At 40.8% G+C, this 21,121-nt stretch overlaps 1 protein-coding gene across 3 annotated transcripts in view; it reads right to left on the bottom strand.

Moving 5' to 3' along the window:
- VPS35L (VPS35 endosomal protein sorting factor like) overlaps window positions 1-21,121 on the bottom strand; it is a 143,805-nt gene that overhangs the window by 57,718 nt on the left and 64,966 nt on the right. For all 3 annotated transcript variants that reach the window (XM_055561830.1, XM_055561828.1, XM_055561829.1), the window contains exons 15-19: window positions 11,701-11,747; window positions 10,783-10,894; window positions 10,138-10,254; window positions 6,849-6,902; window positions 3,817-3,897 (exon numbers count right to left, since the gene is read on the bottom strand). In XM_055561830.1, coding sequence (XP_055417805.1) covers window positions 3,817-3,897; window positions 6,849-6,902; window positions 10,138-10,254; window positions 10,783-10,894; window positions 11,701-11,747 — 411 coding nt within the window. The remainder of the gene's footprint in view (window positions 1-3,816; window positions 3,898-6,848; window positions 6,903-10,137; window positions 10,255-10,782; window positions 10,895-11,700; window positions 11,748-21,121) is intronic.

Genomic DNA, 21,121 nt, shown 5'->3' with positions numbered 1-21,121 from the left:
TTTTTAAAATATGTGTAGATTGTGTATTTATAACTTTTTACCATGAAATCATTTCAAACTTACAGAAATGTTGAAAGAACAGTATAAAAAAACTCGCAAATTCTCTAAAGAAATACTACGTCATAAAAAAAAAAACAAAAACCTCCAAACAGGAAACTAACATGTAATATAGTTTTATTAACTAAAATACAGATTTTGTTCAAATTTTACAAAATTTTATGCCAGTGTCCATTATTTGTTTTCATGATACCTTATTCATGATTCCACATTGTATTTGGCTGCATTGAGCAACTTCAGCTGCATACAACAAATTCTGATAAATTCTCTTTTCACTTTTATTGTTACAAATATTTTCTAATTTTCCTTGTTATAGTTTCTTAGATACATCCACTATTTAAAAGTGGACATTTAATTTCTAAATTCGTGGGGTTTTTTTTTAAGTATCCTTTGATATTAATTTCTCATTTTGATGTCTATTTCTCATTTAAGTGCTGTCTTCTCTGCAATCACCTTCTGCATTTTTTCAGTCTTTTTTTTTCTGAGGCTTTCAGTGGCTAAGCCAAAGATCTCTCTTGGTAAATGTTACATTATACTTGAAAATATGTGGGTTATTTTCAAATATTTTTTGATACTGATTTCTAACATAATTCCACAGTGATAAGAGAACAGACTCGGTATGATTTCAATACCTTTAGACTCTGAAATTTTTGCACCTTGTTTTACATTCCTGGATATGTTCCAGTGTCTCCTGATTTATGGTCTATGAGAACTTGAATTTGTATCCTGCTGTTGTGTGAAAATTATATACACCTTAATTATGTTGAATTGGTTCATAGTGTTTTTCAGGTCTATTATAGCCTTCTATTTTTCTGTGTATTCATTCTACTAATTTTTGAGAGTTTGATATTAAAACTCCAACTAAAAATCTTATTACTTAAAAAAACAACTGTAATATACAGTGGAACTACATATAACTTTGTTCTGCATTTTCCAAGTTTCCTGTAAATGTGTTTTTATACTTTCATAATTTTTAAAAATGCTTTAAAAAAACTCCCATCCTCTCTTTATCCAAAGTCATTGATTTTTAGTATTTTGCTTGGACTGCAAGGAGATCCAACCAATCCATTCTAAAGGAGATCAGTCCTGGGTGTTCTTTGGAAGGAATGATGCTAAAGCTGAAACTCCAGTACTTTGGCCACCTCATGTGAAGAGCTGACTCATTGGAAAAGACTCTGATGCTGGGAGGGATTGGGGGCAGGAGGAGAAGGGGACCACAGAGGATGAGATGGCTGGATGGCATCACCGACTCAATGGACATGAGTTTGAGTGAACTCCGGGAGATGGTGATGGACAGGGAGGCCTGGCGTGCTGCGATTCATTGGGTCGCAAAGAGTCGGACACGACTGAGCGACTGAACTGAACTGAACTTTGTTCTATTATCCTGTCTATGTAGTAAGACATATTACATTTTTCCTGAACCATGTTAAAGTAGCTTGCATGTATCATGTCCCTCACCCCTGAATACTTCATTTGTATTTCCCAAGAATAAACATATTCTCTGATATTTCCATTTTGCCATTATCAAATTCAGAAAAGTTAATGCTGATATAACTTTAACACTTTAATCTATCATCTGTATTCCAGTCTTGTCAGTTGTGTCAGTACGTTCTTCACAGCGTTATTTTTTCCACTCTGCAGCACAGGATTCCGTTCAGGATCATGCAATGCATTCTGTTTTCATGTCTCTGTAGTCTGTGTTGATTTGAAACAGTTCCTTAACCTTTGCAGTGCTGATGCCAATGATTTGGTAATGCTTTGGCTATTACTTTTTAGCATGCAACTCAATTTGGACGTGACTAGTGTTACCTCCTGATTAGAGTCAGCCATGCATTCTTGACTGGAATGCTACATGGATGATGCTGTGTCTTTCTCAGGGTACTGTATCTGGAAGCACGCGATATCCCACTTGCTGATATGGATTTTGACTGTCAATGCCTGTCCAAATTCTCCACCGTAGAGTCACTATTTTCCCCCTTACAACTAACACTCATTCTACAGGCAGAGATACGAAAATATCCTGCTCCTCATCGAACATCCCCTCCGGATTTAGCATTCATTGATGATTCTTGCCTGAGGATGAAGAATGATTCTTGTCTTTACTGAGATGGCTGCAAACAGTGATTTTTCAACTCTACCATTTCTTTCACATTTTGCTGATGGCACCCTTATCTGCCTTACCCCTAATCTATCTATTTATTTACCTATTCATCATAGAGGCCAACTCCTGCATTCCTATTTTACTCAACGGATTATAATTCGTTATTGTATTTATTTCTTTTGATGTTCAAATCGGGGCCCATGACAGCCCCTTTAAAGCTGCTCCTGTGCTCATTTCACCTGCCCGCAGCAGTTCTTCCTTACTTCCTGGCACAAGAAAATGTTTCAGGCTCACCTTGCACCTTCCCTATCCTAGACCTGGAGTAAGCTAATTCTTCACAGACTCTTGCAGTTTTATTCTCCTGATGTGGCCCCCACTGAAGACAAAGGGCTCACAACCAATATGGGTAGCTGTCTGGAACACAGGCTGACCCCTGGGCATCTTTTATAAGTTGCTTTTGCATATAACAGAATCACAGTATAGTATAATTCCCTTGTCTCTTAGGAATGAACGGCATTAAAATTATTATGTTCAAGTTTTGGTGAATTGGGTCACTGGCAGTTAAGGTCTTATCGGAATTCCCCAACTAAAATTTTAACGCACATCAGTCTTCATATGAGCCCGAGACCCTGACCACCCACAAAAGCATGACCTATCTTCTCCACACATTTTATTTACCCTACTGTACTGACCAAAGCCTGCTGTGCACAACTGTGTCATTTTTCATTCCATCAACAGTTAGTGGCTGCTCCGTAAATTGTAATAGTGAGCCATTTTAATTAGCAAGTGGTGAACAATTCTTAAATGAGTAAAATGTAAGAATTCTAAAATTTGTACAAGAATATGGAACTAATTTTCTTATATTAAGTGACTCAGGACACCAACCAATCATAGGCGATAAGTACAGAACATCATGTTTTCAAATAAAAAATAAAATCTTAATTAGGTTTGAAGTTACTTTACAGTTGAGCTGGATTCGTACTAGAGGGGAAACAAAAAATCTGCTATTAAGGACACTGAACCCACTGACAAAATTGGAATATGGATTGTGGAGAGGCAAAAGTAAGATATTAATGTTAAAATTTCCTGAAGTTGATAAACTAAACTCTGGTTATAAAGGAGGATGTCCTTGTTCTTAGGAAATACTCATTGAACTCTTTAGAGGCAAAAATGGCATGACGTATGCAATTTACCCTCAAATGGTTTTAAAAAATTTTACATACACATGTAGGAATACGTGTGCATATGTATACATACAATGATAAAGTAAACATGGAAAATATTCAGTTAGTGAATCTGGGTAAAAGATAATGGGAGTTTTCTGAGCTATTCTTTTAACTTCCCAATAAAGTTTGAATTTATTTCCAAATAAAAGGTTAGCTTAACTGAAGAACATAGCCATCTTACTTACTCATGCCAAGCAGCTGTACATCCCACATCACATCTCACTCAATTCTCACAACCACTCTGATAGGACTGCTATTTTTCCCATTTTTACAGGTAAGAAAACTCAGGCACAGCAAGACAAAGTAACTGATTAAAGGGCACATGGCTGAGACATGGCAGACTTGACAGCCTGACTCCCATGCAAAATACTTACTTAATGCAACAGAATAAAATTTCTAACAATGTAGAAATGAGAAATATAAAGCTGTCACCTGAGGATAGGAGTCTTCAAAGGCACGATCTGGAGTCATGTGCTTGATGACATCGGCCAAAACGGTATTCACCTCTCGTTTCTAAGAGGGGGAAAAAGCAGACCTGTATTAGACACTGAATGACAGTTGTTGACCATTTTTCTGGTAGAAAGAACTAACATTTTCAGAGCATAGCACACACCTTCCAGGGAACAGTTTCAACTACTCTGCTACAAGTAATGTCAGAGGGAAAATTCCACCCATATTACAGCCCTAAAGACATCTATGTCTGCACCAAGTCAGGACTGAAACACCAATCTCAGGGTTCTGGAGTATTACTGTCCCAGCTTTCCCTGAGTGCTGGTGAAATCCAATGTGCCACTTTCTGCCCGCCCACCCTGGGCCCCTCCCCGGTGCTGCAAAGAGCAGCGAGGCTCTGCGAGAAGAGCACAGGCTGGGTGACCCACTGCCCACTGCACCGCACTTTTCTCAGCTGTGTTAGGGGCCGGCCAACTACAGCCTAAATCCACCCTGGTGCCTGTTTTCATACAACCCAGGAGCAGAGAATGATTTTTACATTCACATTAAAAGAATAATATTTGGTGACAAGGAAAATTGTAAGGCAAAATTGTAAGGTATGAGCTTCAAATTTCAGTGCACATAAATAAAACTTACTAGAACACGCTCACTCATGTTTGGTCTACGGTTGCTTTATGTACAGTAGCAATGACGGACACGTGTACCATAACAGAGATCACATGGTCCACAGAGTCTCAAATACAGGAATAGTGGCCTTCTACAGAAAAAGCAAGGTGATGTCTGGTCTGTATAACCGGAACAGTGAAGTTTACTGACAAGGTCGATACGAAGCTGTGCAGCGTAGAGGTAAAATGCCTGGCACATAGCACACCATCTAATAGTCGCCAGTATGTACTCGTTTAATGCTCATTAGACTCCCCAGCATGGACATCATTATCCCCATTTTACAGATGAGGAAGTTAAGGCTCAGATGAGTTTAATGGCTTAGCCAGTGTCACAGCACTAAAAAAAAAATCTGACACTGGCACTGAAAGGAACCACAGCTTCTTAGAGAAAGGGCTGATTCCAAATGTGGGATAAGAGAGTACAAGGGAGGCTGGAGCATCGTATATAGAAACCAAAGAAGGTATCAAGGACTACAGAGAGTATGTCAGGACTCAGAAGCCAACCTAATAAAGCACTCACTGGATCAAGATGGGACCACTGAGCATCAGTAAGAATAATATAACTGCGAGGATTGATACACAGCAAATATATTTCAACCCAGGAATCCCTGAAGATACCAAGAGCAACTACCACTCACTGGTCACCTCTGGGGATGCCAGGAGATTGACCCCTTCTAAAACCTAGTAAGTAACAAGGACAAAAATGAGCATCTTGCCTTTCTGTACAAACTGTACCTCAGGGTAACCAAATATGTGGCGTGAAAAGTTTCTCTTCATATCAGTACAAGTATCCCAGCTAACAAATACAGGAGAAATGATAATAATTCTGAAAATCACTATTTTGCAACCCATGATAAACCATGAGATGAATGCACTTTGGTGGCCGCTCGTGTTATGGAGAAACAACCAGATACCATGAGCCTTCCAGGAGAAGCACCACATCAGCAGCCATGGTATCACAAAGTCAAATACAAGGCTGATGAAGTCTCCTGTCTCCAGAACTAACAGCCGATTTACAGGAAGGCTGGAGGCAGAAGAACATGCTAACACCACCACAGGGATGCCTCTGGCCAGTCCAGACTGCGAAACTCTGCAGGACAAAGGACCCGATTTCTTCAATAAATAAATAACAGAGTAAAAAAGGAGGGGAACAGGGAGGGAAGGGAAGAAAGAGGGGAAGAGAGGGGAACTTAAAGGTTAAAAGGACTCAAAGTGCTTTACAATGTATGTGCTTGGCCCATTTTAATCCTGACTGAACAAAGTATGAAAAACTTATGAGAAAACTAGGGGAAATCTGAATATCAAGTTTCAATGGTATTAAAAGATTATTAATTTTCTTGGTTAGGATAATATATTGAGATTTTGTTTCAGAAAAGGAAATTCTATATCAGAGCCATACACTGAGATACTGACTGGTGAAACTCGATGATTAAGCTGTGCTTCAAAATAATCCAGGGGTGGGGAGAAGGGGTAAGGCACAAATGAAACAACATTTTTCATAAGTTGGTCACTTCTGGGTAATGAGTACAAGGGAGATCATGTGCTAGAAGTTTCCATAAAACAAAAACTGGATGAAAGAAAGAAAATTAACAGACTAACATTTACAATAATGCTCAAAATGAGGCAAAACCCATTTCTGGAGATAAGAGGTCAGATGGTGTTTATGTTCAACTTCCGAAGCCATGACTGAGAGGAAAGTATGGGGGGCTTCAGGTCGGGATGGGGATGGGGAGTTATTTCTTTATCTAGACCATGATTCCCTGGGTGTATCAATAAAGATTCACTGAACAGCAAACTTACTGTTTCTGTAAGCTTTCTTCATATAGGTTAAACTTCAATATTTTTTAAAGTTGATTAAAATAAACACCTGGCAACAGGATTTGAAACCACTTCCACCTGCTTCTAAAGTCTCTGCTCATTGACAAGACCAGTATTTTCCAAGCTGAGCTTCTAGTCTGGGCCTAGGGAAAGAAGCATCTTTGCTTGCTTAGAAAAAGATTAAATTACAAGCAAATCAAATATGTTTGGGAAACACTGTTGACTAGACTTCCATGGAAAGTCACAATGAACTTTAAGTATCTAAGGTGTATTGTGGTGAAAAAAAAAAAATCTGCTTAACTTTGTAAAATGCAGTATTTCCCAAACTTACATATAAGTGTGAACCTTTTTGTTATAGTTCACATATTAATGCCTCATTATATTATACTATAAAAGGTGCAATTTTCATAAATTAAGGGTAATTAGCATCACAAAATGCATAAAGGTCTACGCTAGACTTATTCACAATTATGAACATGAAAAAAATATACAGCACACAATACCACAAAAACAATACCACAGTACACATACCGTGAAATGCCTGCAGGTGTACTCCACCCACACTTCAGCACAATTAATGTAGTCCTACAAAGAAAAAGCAAAGACGGCTTTACAACTGACATATGGCAAAAACTCATAATGTTTTTTGTACCAATTCCTTCAAGGGCTCTGAAACTATTGATAGGGATTTCAATAGTCATGTACAGAAAACCCTGGCCCATTGATAAGATTCTACCCCTGAGAGGTGAGATGAGAAAACATAAGTTGCCTGAAACTAATTAGACTTTCATTCCAGAATCACTACTTGAGCCAAAACAGAAATCTGGGAAGCTCTGCCCCACCTGGAGAATGGGAAGAACCCCAGGGGAGCAGAGATAACGGTGGGGAGTCCTCATCACATCTCAAGGACCACAGATCTGGTTGAAAATTCAAACATTGTTTAAGATGTGACATTTGAATGTCCTGAGAAAAAACAGGCCTCCTGCCTTTAAAAACAAACCATTTGTCCTAGAAAGGGGAGATGTATATATCTTGTAAAAGGGTTAAGAAAGCACAAAGGTTTTAGGTAAGAAAGGATGTGTTAGATTCAAGTAGGAAAGATAATGAGATGGCCATGGAAACGGTGATGATCAACTTAGTAAGGCTGTGTGCTCCAGAAAATAGGCAAATGGGAAAAAATGTCCAGGGAAAAATAGAATCTGGGACTTCCCTGGCAGTCCAGTGGTTAAGACTCCATGCTCCCAATGCAGGAGCCATGTGTTCGAACCCTGGTCAGGGAACTAAGATCCCACATGCCACAAGGCGCAGCCAACAAAAAAGAAAGGAAAAATAAGAGTCTACAAGGATGCCTCTTCTGTTCTGACACCCCACGGGAAAAAAAGAAGAAAGTGGAGGGGAGAAAACAGTTATCTCATTCACACAAGTAAAGACAGGAACATTCTAAGGTCTAACAGAAGTGCTAAGAAGGACTTAATGAGGAGAGTATGAAGTTAAAATCTGGAGAAAATTGTTATTATGAGCTTTTGATGCAAGGTTGTTTTTAAGTCCTGCAGTACAGGCACCAGAGGCCCAGAGGCTTTTGACTTAAATATCCTACATAAGCTGTTTTCATTACCAATCAGTTTAAGTTAAACAGGGAATTTCAATAGCTGGAGTTTAGCAAGGATTTTGCTGAACATAGGTATAGGAAATGGCAACCCACTCCAGTATTCTTGCCTGGAAAATTCCATGGACAGAGGAGCCTGGCAGGCTATACTCCATGCAGCAAATGGTCAGACATGGCTGAGCACAACATAGGTACACAATTGTGTAAATAAGCTTCTAATTTTTCTAAATTATACCACTGTTCTTAATACACTATCATAAATGTGGTGATTAACGAGGGCTTATTTTAAAATTTATTTATTTGACCGGGTCTTAGTTGTAGCATGTGGATCTTTTAATTGTACAATGTGGGATTTAGTTCCCTGACCAAGGATCAAACCCCGGGACCCCCACATTGGGAGCACATAGTCTTAGGCACTGGACCACCAGGGAAATACCCAGTAAGGGGTTTATAACTGGGTTCATTTTAACACTTCCTTCTCAATAAATGATCCAATCAAATGCCACCTCCTATATTCACTTACTTGTCGTGTTATGGTCTGAATGTTTGTAACCCCCTTGAACACATATGTTGAAATCTTAGCCCCTGATGTGATGATATTAGGATGTAGGGTTTTGGGGCAGTGGTTAGGTCACGAAAGTGAAGATCCTGTGAATGGAATTAGTGCCCTTGTAAAAGGGACCCCAGAGGTCTTCCTCCCTCTTTCTGCCATGTGACGAGGAGAAGCTGGCAGTCTGCAACCGGGAAGAGGGTCCTCATCAGAACCCAACCATGCTATGTTGCTGCTGTTGAGTTGCTACGTCATGACTGACTCTTTACAACCCCACGGACTGTAGCCCGCCAGGCTGCTGTGTCCACAGAATTTCTCAGGCAAGAATCTTGGAGTGGGCTGCCATTTCCTTCTCCAACCAACCATGCTAGCCCCCTGATTCTGTACTTCTAGCCTTCAGAACTGTGAGAAATAAATTTCTACTGTATAGAAGCCACATGGTCTATTATATGCTGTTACAACAAACTAAATGAACAAATACATAGGACAGAAGAAATGCAGAGTGTGGTGAAGTTTGGCCACAAAGACAGCCAATACCATTCCCTAGTGGCGCCCACATAAATTGCTGGCATGTTCCCTAAAAGGAAGTGAGGCATAAAACCCAAACCTGCAAAATGATGACCAGCACTACATGCATTGCTGCTGCTGCTGCTAAGTCGCTTCAGTCGTGTCCAACTCTGTGCGACCCCATAGATGGCAGCCCACCAGGCTCCCCTGTCCCTGGGATTCTCCAGGCAAGAACACTGGAGTGGGTTGCCATTTCCTTCTCCAATGCATGAAAGTGAAAAGTCAAAGTGAAGTCGCTCAGTCGTGTCCGACTCTTAGTGACCTCATGGACTGCAGCCTACCAGGCTCCTCCATCCATGGGATTTTCCAGGCAAGGGTACTGGAGTGGAGTGCCATTGCCTTCTCCGACTACATGCATTATAGCAACTAAAATCAGTTGGTTCCTCTTCCTAAGACTTTCCGTGTCAGAAGTATGGGGAGAAAGAGGCTTCAGCTGTTCATTCAAGGGATGGAAATTGGAATTCCCTTTGGCTAATTACTGGCTTGACTGCTGATCTTCAATTTAGGGTTATCTCAATAAATTGTTTTTTTCAAATCCAAATACAATTTGACCTTTAAACAATGCAGGGTTTAGGGACACTGATACTCTGTGCAGTCAAAAATTATGTATAACTTATAGTCAACTCTCTGTATCCATGATTCCTCTACATTTGCAATTTCGCTTCTGTGGATTTAACCAACCAACAGTTGTATAACATCATGGTATTTACCACTGAAAAAAAATATTTCACATGTAAGTGGATCCATGCAGTCCAAACCCATCTTGTTCAAGGGTCAACGGTGCTATCGATTGCTGCACTTAGAATGCTCTTTGCAGAGCAACAGGTCTTTTCAAGTTTCAAGTATTCATAATTTTACACTTCTCATTCATCTTAAGGCCACAAGAATAAGACATAATGGGGACACAAAAATCAAGAAATACATCTTTAAAGCTGTAAGTTCTCCATTACAGGTTGACAAACAATACAATTAAATGAAGTAGATTTCATTTTTTAAAAAATAAGGATGATTAGTTGAAAGAGAAATTTTTTAAAGAAAGAGCATACTATATAACTTGGGCACAAAGCAGTCAAAACAAGGTCTAAATTGTCACCCACCTGTGGATTTTTCAATTTAGTGATAACTTTCCAAGCTTCATTGAGAATCTGAAGTCGATCACTCTCAGGAGGATCAGCCAAGGCCAAGTTTAACCCCAGGGAGCGAAAAAGGAGATGCTAAGAAATATAGCAAACATTACGATCTCAGAAATTAAAAATCAGAGTAACTTAAGAAAATAAAGGAAAAGGCTGTCATAGTCGGCCTATCTCAAGGTTAATCTTCCAATGACCATTTTCTGAAGTTCTATCACAAACTTATGCAAGTTAGACTGAGAAGGTCAGAACAAAGAGCTGGCTCTGTGTACTGGTCCAACCTGTGGGCCATACTATTCTCCTGGACAAAGTTTTGCATAATTAATGGATGAAGATACAGTTTTAAAGGCGTAAGACCAAAGTTTTTCCTAAATACTTCATAGTGAGCTAACTGGATAGATTTAGGACTCACAGAACCCTGACTCTCAGCAATTACATGTGTCTCTCAACCCCAGTCGCTCACTCGTCTTCCTCTGCACTCTTCAGGAACACAGACTTCACCTGTTTTCCTCTTGGCCCGAGCTGACCCTGACACCAGATTCCCTCTCGTGGAGAGCTGTCAGGCAAACACTGCCTATCTGTTCTCCACCAAGGATTAAGTCAAGAGCCTACCTTGGGGAAACCGGACTCGTCACACTCCTTAATCATGCCAATGAAATCCATGGACCTTGTAGCAATGAACTCGGCCCGGAAAGCCGACATCACAGAGTTCAACAGCAAGGCACTGCAAGACACATATGCCCCCACATCAGCAGAGCTTCCCTTTAAGAAAGTCGCTTTCATTTTAGGATGTATCCTGTTAGAAAAGATGACTGACAGCCCTTTAATGGTAGCGTTGGGGAAAAAAAAAGATTGCAGTAAAAAAGCAACCTCTAGAGACTAACACAGTGTTTTGTGCATATTCAGAGCTTGATAAATATTCAATTGGCTGGAAGAATGGAAGATGGGTGGATGGATGTGTGAATGGGTGCACAGATCAATGGATGGATAGTAAATAAGAAAGTAATCAAATCCATTTAAACAGAAGAAATGGAGGGAGCCTTCAGTGCACTAAAAAAACTAAACATTAAGTAACAATACTGATCCAAGCTGCAAATATACATCCCCATCTCCTATGAAAAGCACTGTTCTAGGACCTAGGGACAAAGTGGTAAAGAAAACCCACTCCAGGCTCCCCATCTACCACTGAAAGGAGAGTGGAGGAGAAACCTCTTACGCCTAGAAGATAAGAATTCAAGTTTATCCTGACTTTATCACTTATCACAGCCCCACAGGGAAAGCACTGCTATTATACTCAATTTACAGATGAAGATGGAGACAGAGAAAGGTCAAAGCAAGTGACCCAAGGTCATAAAGCTAAGAAAGAGTGGAGCCAATATCAGAAGCCAGGCAACTGGACTCCAGCATTCTTGAGGTCAGGGGCTATCCTGCTGCTCTGTAGGCCTCTTGCCCATGCAAGCATGCCAAGCTCAAAAAAAAGCAACTGACTCTATTTTCAAACACAGGCTTTATGAATTTCAAAATACTTACTTGTTTCCTAGCTTCTTACATCTCTCCATCATCTCTGTTAGCAGAGCCTAATTAAAAAAAATAAATAAAAACCATCAAGTTGGGGGATCTAAAGTAACACTTCTCATGAGCAGATTTGCAAAGTAATACTCTAAAATAAAGGTAGTCATTTACATACCCATTTCTATAATTCTCAGTGTTTGGTAGCATGGGGAGGATGGAGGAGAAAACAAGTTCACTCTTGTGGCATTTAGCATAATGGATAAGAGCTAGGGCCCTGGTCTCATGCACCACTGGGTTCAAATCCAGTCTCACCAACTACTTTTCTTCATCTGTAGGCAGATGATACAGGTGGTACCATGCCACCTGCAGATTCCTACAGGACAATGAGAGTGGTACCGCCTGTGCTCTAGGGTACCAGTGAGAATGAAATTTGCTTTACTCCCTACCTCTCCTAAGATCCCCTGGAGAAGGGAACAGCTTACCCACTCCAGTATTCTGGCCTGGAGAATTCCATGGACTGCATAGTCCATGGGGTTGCACAGAGTCAGACACAACTGAGTGACTTTCATTTTTACTTTCCACCTCTCCTAGACCCCCAGTGTTCCTCCCCTTTCACGAGGTGCCTGTGGAACTCTAAGTAAAATGAATAACACTGGGCCAGTCACAGGGAGAAGCACTTGACAGTCATGCTGCCACTTCTCACAACCCCTATGAGGCAGGCTCTCAATTCTCCCATTTCACAGATGAGAAACCAAGCTACTGAACAGCGACATGGCTGGGCCACGATGACATGGCTAGTTATGGTGGGCTGGACATGACCTGGGAAGTCTGGCATCAAAGGCCATGTGCTTCACTACACTTCCTCTCAAGTGCATTTTGAAGCATTTTTTTCCCCAAAAGAAAATAAATGTTTTACTCATTGAATACTATTAATGGCTTTAGAGCTATCTTAGGACAATTATGCATCTTTAAAAGAGCTCTTGTTGTTAAGAAAATCAATAGAAAGAAGTATCCCGTAGTGCAGTGGTTTGGGGAAAGTTTCAAACGGCACAGACAAGGTCAATCCCAAGACAAAAGAGCTGACAACAGTAGCCTTGACACTGAGCACTCACCAGGCACCCGGCACTAGGCACGGGGCTTCCCTGGTAGCTCAATGGGTAAAGAATCTGCCTGCAATGCAGGAGACCCCGGTTCAATTCCTGGGTCGGGAAGATCCCCTGGAGAAGGGATAGGCTACCCAATCCAATATTCTGGCCTGGAGAATCCCATGGACTGTATAGTCCATGGGGTCGCAAAGAGTCAGACACAACTGAGCGACTTTCACTTTCACTTGAGCGGTTTATATACCTTTTCCCATTCACTCTTCACAATGGCCTTTGAGACCATGCCTGTTATCCCTACTTTACAGATGAGGAAGCCAAAACTCAGCTGGGTTGAGCCACTTCCTACTACATGGCAGAAATGAGATTTGTACCTAAGTCTGGCCTGGATATCAAAAAATAAAATGAGTCTTTTTTAGTGCAATTCCACTCTTTTCAGCTGTGTCCTGGGTGTCCCTGAATAATTAAGGTGACTGTTGATTGTGGGGATACTATCAGTACCCTAGAACCCCTATTTTATTCAGATTTCTGTCTTTGTCCAACAAAAGTCAGGTTGGGTCCTGTTCTGGAGTGAATTATGTTCCCCCCATTCATATGTTGAAGCCCTAACCCGCAATGTGACTGTTTGGAGATGGGGTTTTTAAAGGAGTTAACACCAGGTGAGGTCATAAGGGCGCAGCCCTAATCCAATAGGACTGCTGTTCTTATAAGAAGAGGAAGAGAGGCTAGTGACACACGTGCACAGATGACAAGACCAGGCGAGGACACAGTGAGAAGGCTGGTCCGCAAGCCAAGGAGAAAAGTCTCGCCACAAACCAACCCTGCTGGGACCTTGATCTTGGACTTTACAGCCTCCAAAACTGTGAGAAGATAACTTTCTGTTGTTTAAAGCCACTCAGTCTATCAAGGAAGCCTGCTAATATCTGAATCACCACTAACTCCCAAGTTAGTGGTGTTAGAAGGTGGAACCTTTGGAGGTGATTAGGTCTTAAGGGTGTAGCCCTCATAAATGGAATCAGTGCCCTTATAAAAGCAGCCCTAGAAAGCTCTCTTGTCCCTTCTGCCATGTGAGCACACAGCCAGAAGATAAAATCTATGAACCAGGGAGTAGGCCCTCACCAGATACTGTATCTGCCAGCATCCTGATCTTGGACTCCCAGCCTCCAGAACCATTAGAAATAAACTTCTGTTGTTTATAATACACCCACTATGTGGTATTTTGTTACAGCTGCCTGAATATACTAAGCAAACTGACACAGCCCCAAGTCAATCACAGTGGTCTCATTCCCCTTGCAAGTGGTGGGTTTAGACAGGGCACATGACTGATTTCTTGCTACTGAAATTGGGGCTTAGAGGAAAGTCTTCCTGTTCTTAAACAGGAACTGGAGGAACTGAAGACTCCCAATCTTCCTGCCTCTGGATTCTGCCATGTCTGGGTGTGATGCCTGGAATGGCTACAGCCACCGTGCTGCTATCTGGTGATGGCAGAGCAGAGAGAACAGAACCTGCCTGGCCCAGGGCCTTCATCTGTTATTCAAGAGAACGCACTGAGTTATCTCTGTAGGGCCAGTTAAGTGTTCCTTGCAGCCAGAGCATCCCAACTGATGATAAAATTGACAATGTCACAAAAGCCCTCCCTAACCCATTCATAGGGGATTCAATATTTGAAAAGTCATTCAGGAAGAACAGTATCAAAGTGGTTCCTGGGAAAGCTGAAAAAGAGATACTCTTATAACTATCACATTGATGCTCCACAACACACACAAATAATTACTCATTCAACACCTGCCTGTGAAGCAACAGTGATGTTATTGCTGTTGTTCAGTCACTAAGTTGTGTCCGACTCTTCGCAACCCCATGGACTGCAGCACACCAGGCTTCCCTGCCTGTTATCATCTCCCCGAGTTTGCTCAAACTCATGTTCATCACATCAGTGATGCCATCCAACCATCTCATCCTCTGCTGCCCCCTTCTCCTCCTGCCCTCAATCTTTTCCAGCATCAGGGTCTTTTCCAATAAGCCACTATTCTAGGCACTGGGAATAGGGCAGTGAGGAAATCAAGACAGAAATCCATGCCCTTGGGTGGCTTATTCTCTATCTCATACACACACATGTGTGCGCACATGCACACACACACACACACATATACTCACACACACACACACATACTCACACACAACTGAATGAGAAAACCTTGGTCCAGCACTTTTGAAAAGACAAAATAGGACAAATGCTAACATAGGGACAAAATGTTCTGGCCATTAAAACAAATGCCTTAAAAGCTCTCTTTTCACAGGAGATGAATACATTAAAAATGCATCCAAGAATATAACTCAAAAAACAAAAAAGGCTCCATTGTCATTACCCTAAGTGTCCACAGAGCCAAATGGCTATAGACCCCAGGAAGATATATTAGCGGTTATTAATTTTGTTTTTCCCAGAGAAGTGACAGAATTGACTACTTTTGGCAAGAACAAGAGAAACAACAGTTCAAACCAGTCTGAGATCGAAACAAGCCTGTTGTTGGCTGAGATAAAACACTAAAAAATTTGCAGCTCAGAATATATATTTACAGACACATCAGAACTTGAAGTTTCACTAGGCCCCTACACTTATTTGCTTATATATTTGCTTTTTATAAAAATTATAAAAATAAGAAGTGCCTTTGGACAGAAGTTCAAACAATACCATCATGTATCAAGTAAAATATGCATGCCCTCATTCCCAACTCCCTCTTCCTAGGGATCATCAGTGTCAACATTTGGTGTCTAATCTTCCAAGGCCTTTGTCTATGCTCTATGAATATACAGCTTTTGTTGTAGAAGACTTTTGTTTTACAAAAATGGACTCTCGCTATATGGACTATCAATATGGAGGGACAACTTGCCTTTTTTGCTCTAGAATCTGGCACGGGGCTCCCTCCTCCCATGTTAGTACTCATAAATCCATCTCTCTAGTGCCTGAGGATTCCATACCATGTTTATAACATTATTTTTCAAACTGCTCCAAATTGATGACGTTTTTGAAAAGTTTTATTTGTAATCAACTATAGACTCATGAGAAACTGCAAAAATAGTACAGGTGCTGGTTACCCATTACTAAGGTTCCCCCAGTGGTGACATCTTACATAATTATAGTGTATTGTCAAAGTTGAGAAAGTGACATTGGTATAATATTAATGTAATTAACTAGACTGTTTCACCAGACTCTTCATGTACCTTTTTCTGAGGGGGAAGAATACATCTTTGTGATATTTTATTAACATATTTTGCTTTGCATAGCCACCATTATATCTAAGGTTGTCTCCAGATTAGGGTTATTCACCCACTCCAAAAGCACAGGAAAAGAAAAAAGAAGTTGGGTCGATAACACATTTCTGTTTTCTAACAGGGAAGGAACTTGTGGTGAGAACTCTGCGCTTCCAACTGCAGGGACTATGGGTTTGATCCCTGATCTGGGAACTAGGATCCCACACGGCACAACTCAGCAAAAAGCAAATAATAACAAATAATTAAATTACCTTGAAAAAATAACATATTTTCTAAGCTAAGATTAACTCATATGAAGCCCAGACTGCTCTAGAAATGTGTAATTCTACTTTTAGTAAGTAAATATGCTTATAATCAGTCTTTATAATTATTGCCCCATTAAAAAGTAAACTAAATAATACATATATCATATTCTCATTGTTTTTCTAGATGAAACAAACATGTAAACTGTAGCCAAAATCATAAACTAATATTAAAAGATAAAACCTCTTTCCTCTAAACCAGAGTTAATGTGATTAATTCTCAAAGGAATAAAATATGTCAATGTGAATAAAAAGAACTTTTATACCACAAGCATTAAAGGAGAATTTTTTATTCTTTTTTCTATTATTTACCTTTCTCTGGGGTTTCTTCCCTAATTCAAAAGAATGAAAATAACACACAAGTATGCTTTAGAGGGATTTATCAATCACCAACACTGGTCTTAGATGTGCATTGCTAGTTGAATTGTATTTTAGAATGTTTAAAGGGCAGTTTATATTAATAGCCAACAAAACAGTCCGAAATGGAGTACTTGGGTGCAATCTCAAAAATGACAGAATGATCTCTGTTCATTTTCAAGGCAAACCATTCAATATCACAGTAATCCAAGTCTATGCCCCAACCAGTAACGCTGAAGAAGCTGAAGTTGAACGGGTTCTATGAAGACCTACAAGACCTTCTAGAACTAACACCCAAAAAAGATGTTCTTTTCATCATAGGGGACTGGAATGCAAAAGTAGGAAGCCAAGAGATACCTGGAGTAACTGGCAAATTAGGCCTTGAAGTATAAAATGAAGCAGGGCAAAGGCTAATAGAGTTTTGCGAACAGTACGCACTGGTCATAGCAAACACCCTCTTCCAACAACACAAGAGAAGACTCTACACATGGACATCACCAGACTGTCAATACTGAAATAAGATTGATTATATTCTTTACAGCCAAAGATGGAGAAGCTCTATACAGTCAGCAAAAACAAGACCGGGAGCTGACTGTGGCTCAGATCATGAACTCCTTATTGCCAAACTCAGACTTAAATTGAAGAAAGTGGGGAAAACCACTAGACCATTCAGGTATGACCTAAATCAAATCCCTTATGATTATACAGTGAAAGTGAAGTCGCTCAGTCATGTCCAACTCTTTGCGATCCCATGGACTGTAGTCTACCAGGCTTCTCTGTCCATGGGGTTTTCCAGGCAAGAGTACTGGAATGGGTTGCCATCCTTCTCCAGGGGATCTTCCTGACCCAGGGATCGAACCCAGGTCTCATGCATTGCAGGCAGATGCTTTATACAGTGGAAGTGACAAATAGATTCAAAGGATTAGATCTGATAGACAGAATGCCTGAAGAACTATGGATGAGGATCATGACATTGTACAGGAGGCAGTGATCAAGACCATCCCCAAGAAAAAGAAATGCAAAAAGGCAAAATGGTTGACTAAGCAGGCCTTACAAATAGCTGAGAAAAGAAGAGAAGTGAAAAGCAATGGAGAAAAGGAAAGATATACCCATCTGAATGCATAATTCCAAAGAATAGCAAAGAGAGATAAGAGAGACTTCCTCAGTGATCATTGCAAAGAAATAGAGGGAAACAACAGAATGGGAAAGACTAGCGATCTCTTCAAGAAAATTAGAGATACCAAGGGAACATTACATGCAAAGATGGGCACAATGAAGGACAGAAATGGTATGGATCTAACAGAAGCAGAATATATTAAGAAGAGGTGGCAAGAATGTACAAAAGAACTGTACAAAAAAGATCTTCATGACCCAGATAACCATGATGGTGTGATCACTCACCTTGAGCCAGACATCCTGGAGTGTGAAGTCAAGTGGGCCTTAGGAAGCATCACTACAAACAAAGCTAGTGGAAGTGATGGAATTCCAGTTGAGCTATTTCAAATCCTGAATGATGATGCTGTGAAAGTGCTGCACTCAATATGCCAGCAAATGTGGAAAACTCAGCAGTGGCCACAGGACTGGAAAAGGGCAGTTTTCATTGTAATCCCAAAGAAGGGCAATGCCAAAGAATGTTCAAACTACCACACAACTGCACGCTTCTCACACGCTAGCAAAGTAACACTCAAAATTCTCCAAGCCAGGCTTCACAGTACGTGAACCATGAACTTCCAGATGCTCAAGCTGGATTTAGAAAAGGCAGAGGAACCAGGGATCAAATTGCCAACATCCGGTGGATCACAGAAAAAGCAAGAGAGTTCCAGAAAAACATCTACTTCTGCTTTACTGACTACACCAAAGCCTTTGACTGTGTTCAGTTCAGTTCAGTTCAGTCACTCAGTCATGTCCGACTCTTTGCAACCCCATGAATCGCAGCACGCCAGGCCTCCCTGTCCATCACCAACTCCTGGAGTTCACTCAAACTCATGTCCATCGAGTCAGTGATGCCATCCAGCCATCTCATCCTCTGTCGTCCCCTTCTCCTCCTGCCCCCAATCCCTCCCAGGATCAGAGTCTTTTCCAATGAGTCAACTCTTTGCATGAGGTGGCCAAAGTACTGGAGTTTCAGCTTTAGCATCATTCTTTCCAAAGAACACCCAGGACTGATCTCCTTTAGAATGGACTGGTTGGATCTCCTTACAGTCCAAGGGACTCTCAAGAGTCTTCTCCAACACCACAGTTTAAAAGCATCAATTCTTCGGCACTCAGCTTTCTTCACAGTCCAACTCTCGCATCCATACATGACTACTGGAAAAACCATAGCCTTGACTAGACGAACCTTTATTGGCAAAGTAAGGTCTCTGCTTTTCAATATGCTATTTAGGTTGGTCATAACTTTTCTTCCAAGGAGCAAACGTCTTTTAATTTCATAGCTGCGGTCACCATCTGCAGTGATTTTGGAGCCCAAAAAAATAAAGTCTGACACTGTTTCCATTGTTTCCCCATCTATTTCCCGTGAAGTGATGGGACCAGATGCCATGATCTTCATTTTCCGAATGTTGAGCTTTAAGCCAACTTTTTCACTCTCCTCTTTCACTTTCATCAAGAGGCTTTTTAGTTCCTCTTCACTTTCTGCCATAAGAGTGGTGTCATCTGCATAGCTGAGGTTATTGATATTTCTCCCAGCAATCTTGATTCCAGCTTGTGCTTCTTCCAGCCCAGTGTTTCTCATGATGTACTCTGCATATAAGTTAAATAAGCAGGGTGACAATATACAGCCTTGATGTACTCCTTTTCCTGTTTGGAACCAGTCTGTTGTTCCATGTCCAGTTCTAAATGTTGCTTCTGGACCTGCATATAGGTTTCTCAAGAAGCAGGTTAGGTGGTCTGGTATTCCCATCTCTTTCAGAATTTTCCAGTTTATTGTGATCCACACAGTCAAAGGCTTTGGCATAGTCCATAAAACAGAAATAGATGTTTTTCTGGAACTCTCTTGCTTTTTCAATGATCCAATGGATGTTGGCAATTTGATCTCTGGTTCCTCTGCCTTTTCTAAAACCAGCTTGAACAACTGGAAGTTCATGGTTCACGTATTGCTGAAGCCTGGCTTGGAGAATTTTGAGCATTACTTTACTAGCATGTGAGATGAGTGCAATTGTGTAAATCACAACAAATTGTGGAAAATTCTGAAAGAGATGGGAATACCAGACCACCTTACCTGCCTCCTGAGAAATCTATATGCAGGTCAAGAAGAAACAATTAGAACCAGACAGGGAACAACAGACTGGTTCCAAATCAGGAAAGGAGTATGTCAAGGCTGTATACTGTCACCCTGCTTATTTAACTTATATGCAAAGTACATCATGCGAAATGCTGGCCGGATAAAGCACAAGCTTGAATCAAGATTGCTGGGAGAAATATCAATAACTTCAGATACACAGATGACACCACCTTTATGGCAGAAAGTGAAGAGGGACTATAGAGCCTCCTTATGAAAGTGAAAGAGGAGAGTGAAAAAGTTGGCTTAAAGCTCAACATCCAGAAAACTAAGATCATGGCATCTGGTCCCATCACTTCATGGGAAATAGATGGGGAAACAATGGAAACAGTGACAGACTTTATTTTATTGGGCTCCAAAATCACTGCAGATGGTGACTGCAGCCATGAAATTAAAAGACGTTTGCTCCTTGGAAGAAAAGCTATGACCTACCTGGACAGCATATTAAAAAGCAAAGACATTACTTTTCCGACAAAGGTCCATTTAGTCAAAGATACGGTTTTTCCAGTAGTTATGTATGGATGAGAGAGTTGGACTACAAAGAAAGCTGAGAGCTGAAGAACTCATGTTTGAACTGTGGTGCTGAAGAAGATTCTTGAGAGTCCGTTGGACCGCAAAGAGAACAAACCACTCAATCCTACAGAAATCAGTCCTGAATATTCATTGGAAGGACTGATGCTGACGTTGAAACTGCAATACTCTGGCCACCTGATGTGAAGAATTGACTCAATGGAAAAGACCCTGATGCTGGGAAAGATCAAAGGCAGGATGAGAAGGGGACTACAGAGGATGAGATGGTTAAATGGCATTACTAACTCGATGGACATGAGTTTGAACAAGCTCCAGGAGTTGATGAAGGACAGGGAAGCCTGGCATGCTGCAGTCCATAGGGTCACAAAGAATCAGACACAACTGAGCGACTGTACTGAACTGCACTTATATTAATAGTAAGACCACTGGAACAGCAGTCCATGGGTCAATTTGTTTAAGTCTCACTTTAGCAGTGTAGCAGTTAACAGGAGAGACCTAGAATCAAAGTCTAAAGCAAAGCAGTCAAGCAAACAAATCTGCTGGTTTCAGAGTCACTCTGAAAATGGCTACACGGCTTCTTTCTAACTGTGTGACTGTAACGA

The sequence above is a fragment of the Bubalus kerabau genome, chromosome 23 (genome assembly GCF_029407905.1).
Source record: "Bubalus kerabau isolate K-KA32 ecotype Philippines breed swamp buffalo chromosome 23, PCC_UOA_SB_1v2, whole genome shotgun sequence".
Classification (NCBI taxonomy): Eukaryota; Metazoa; Chordata; class Mammalia; order Artiodactyla; family Bovidae; genus Bubalus; species Bubalus kerabau.
The sequence above is the reverse complement of the archived record's forward strand: the minus strand, read 5'-3'. Positions and strand labels throughout refer to the sequence as shown.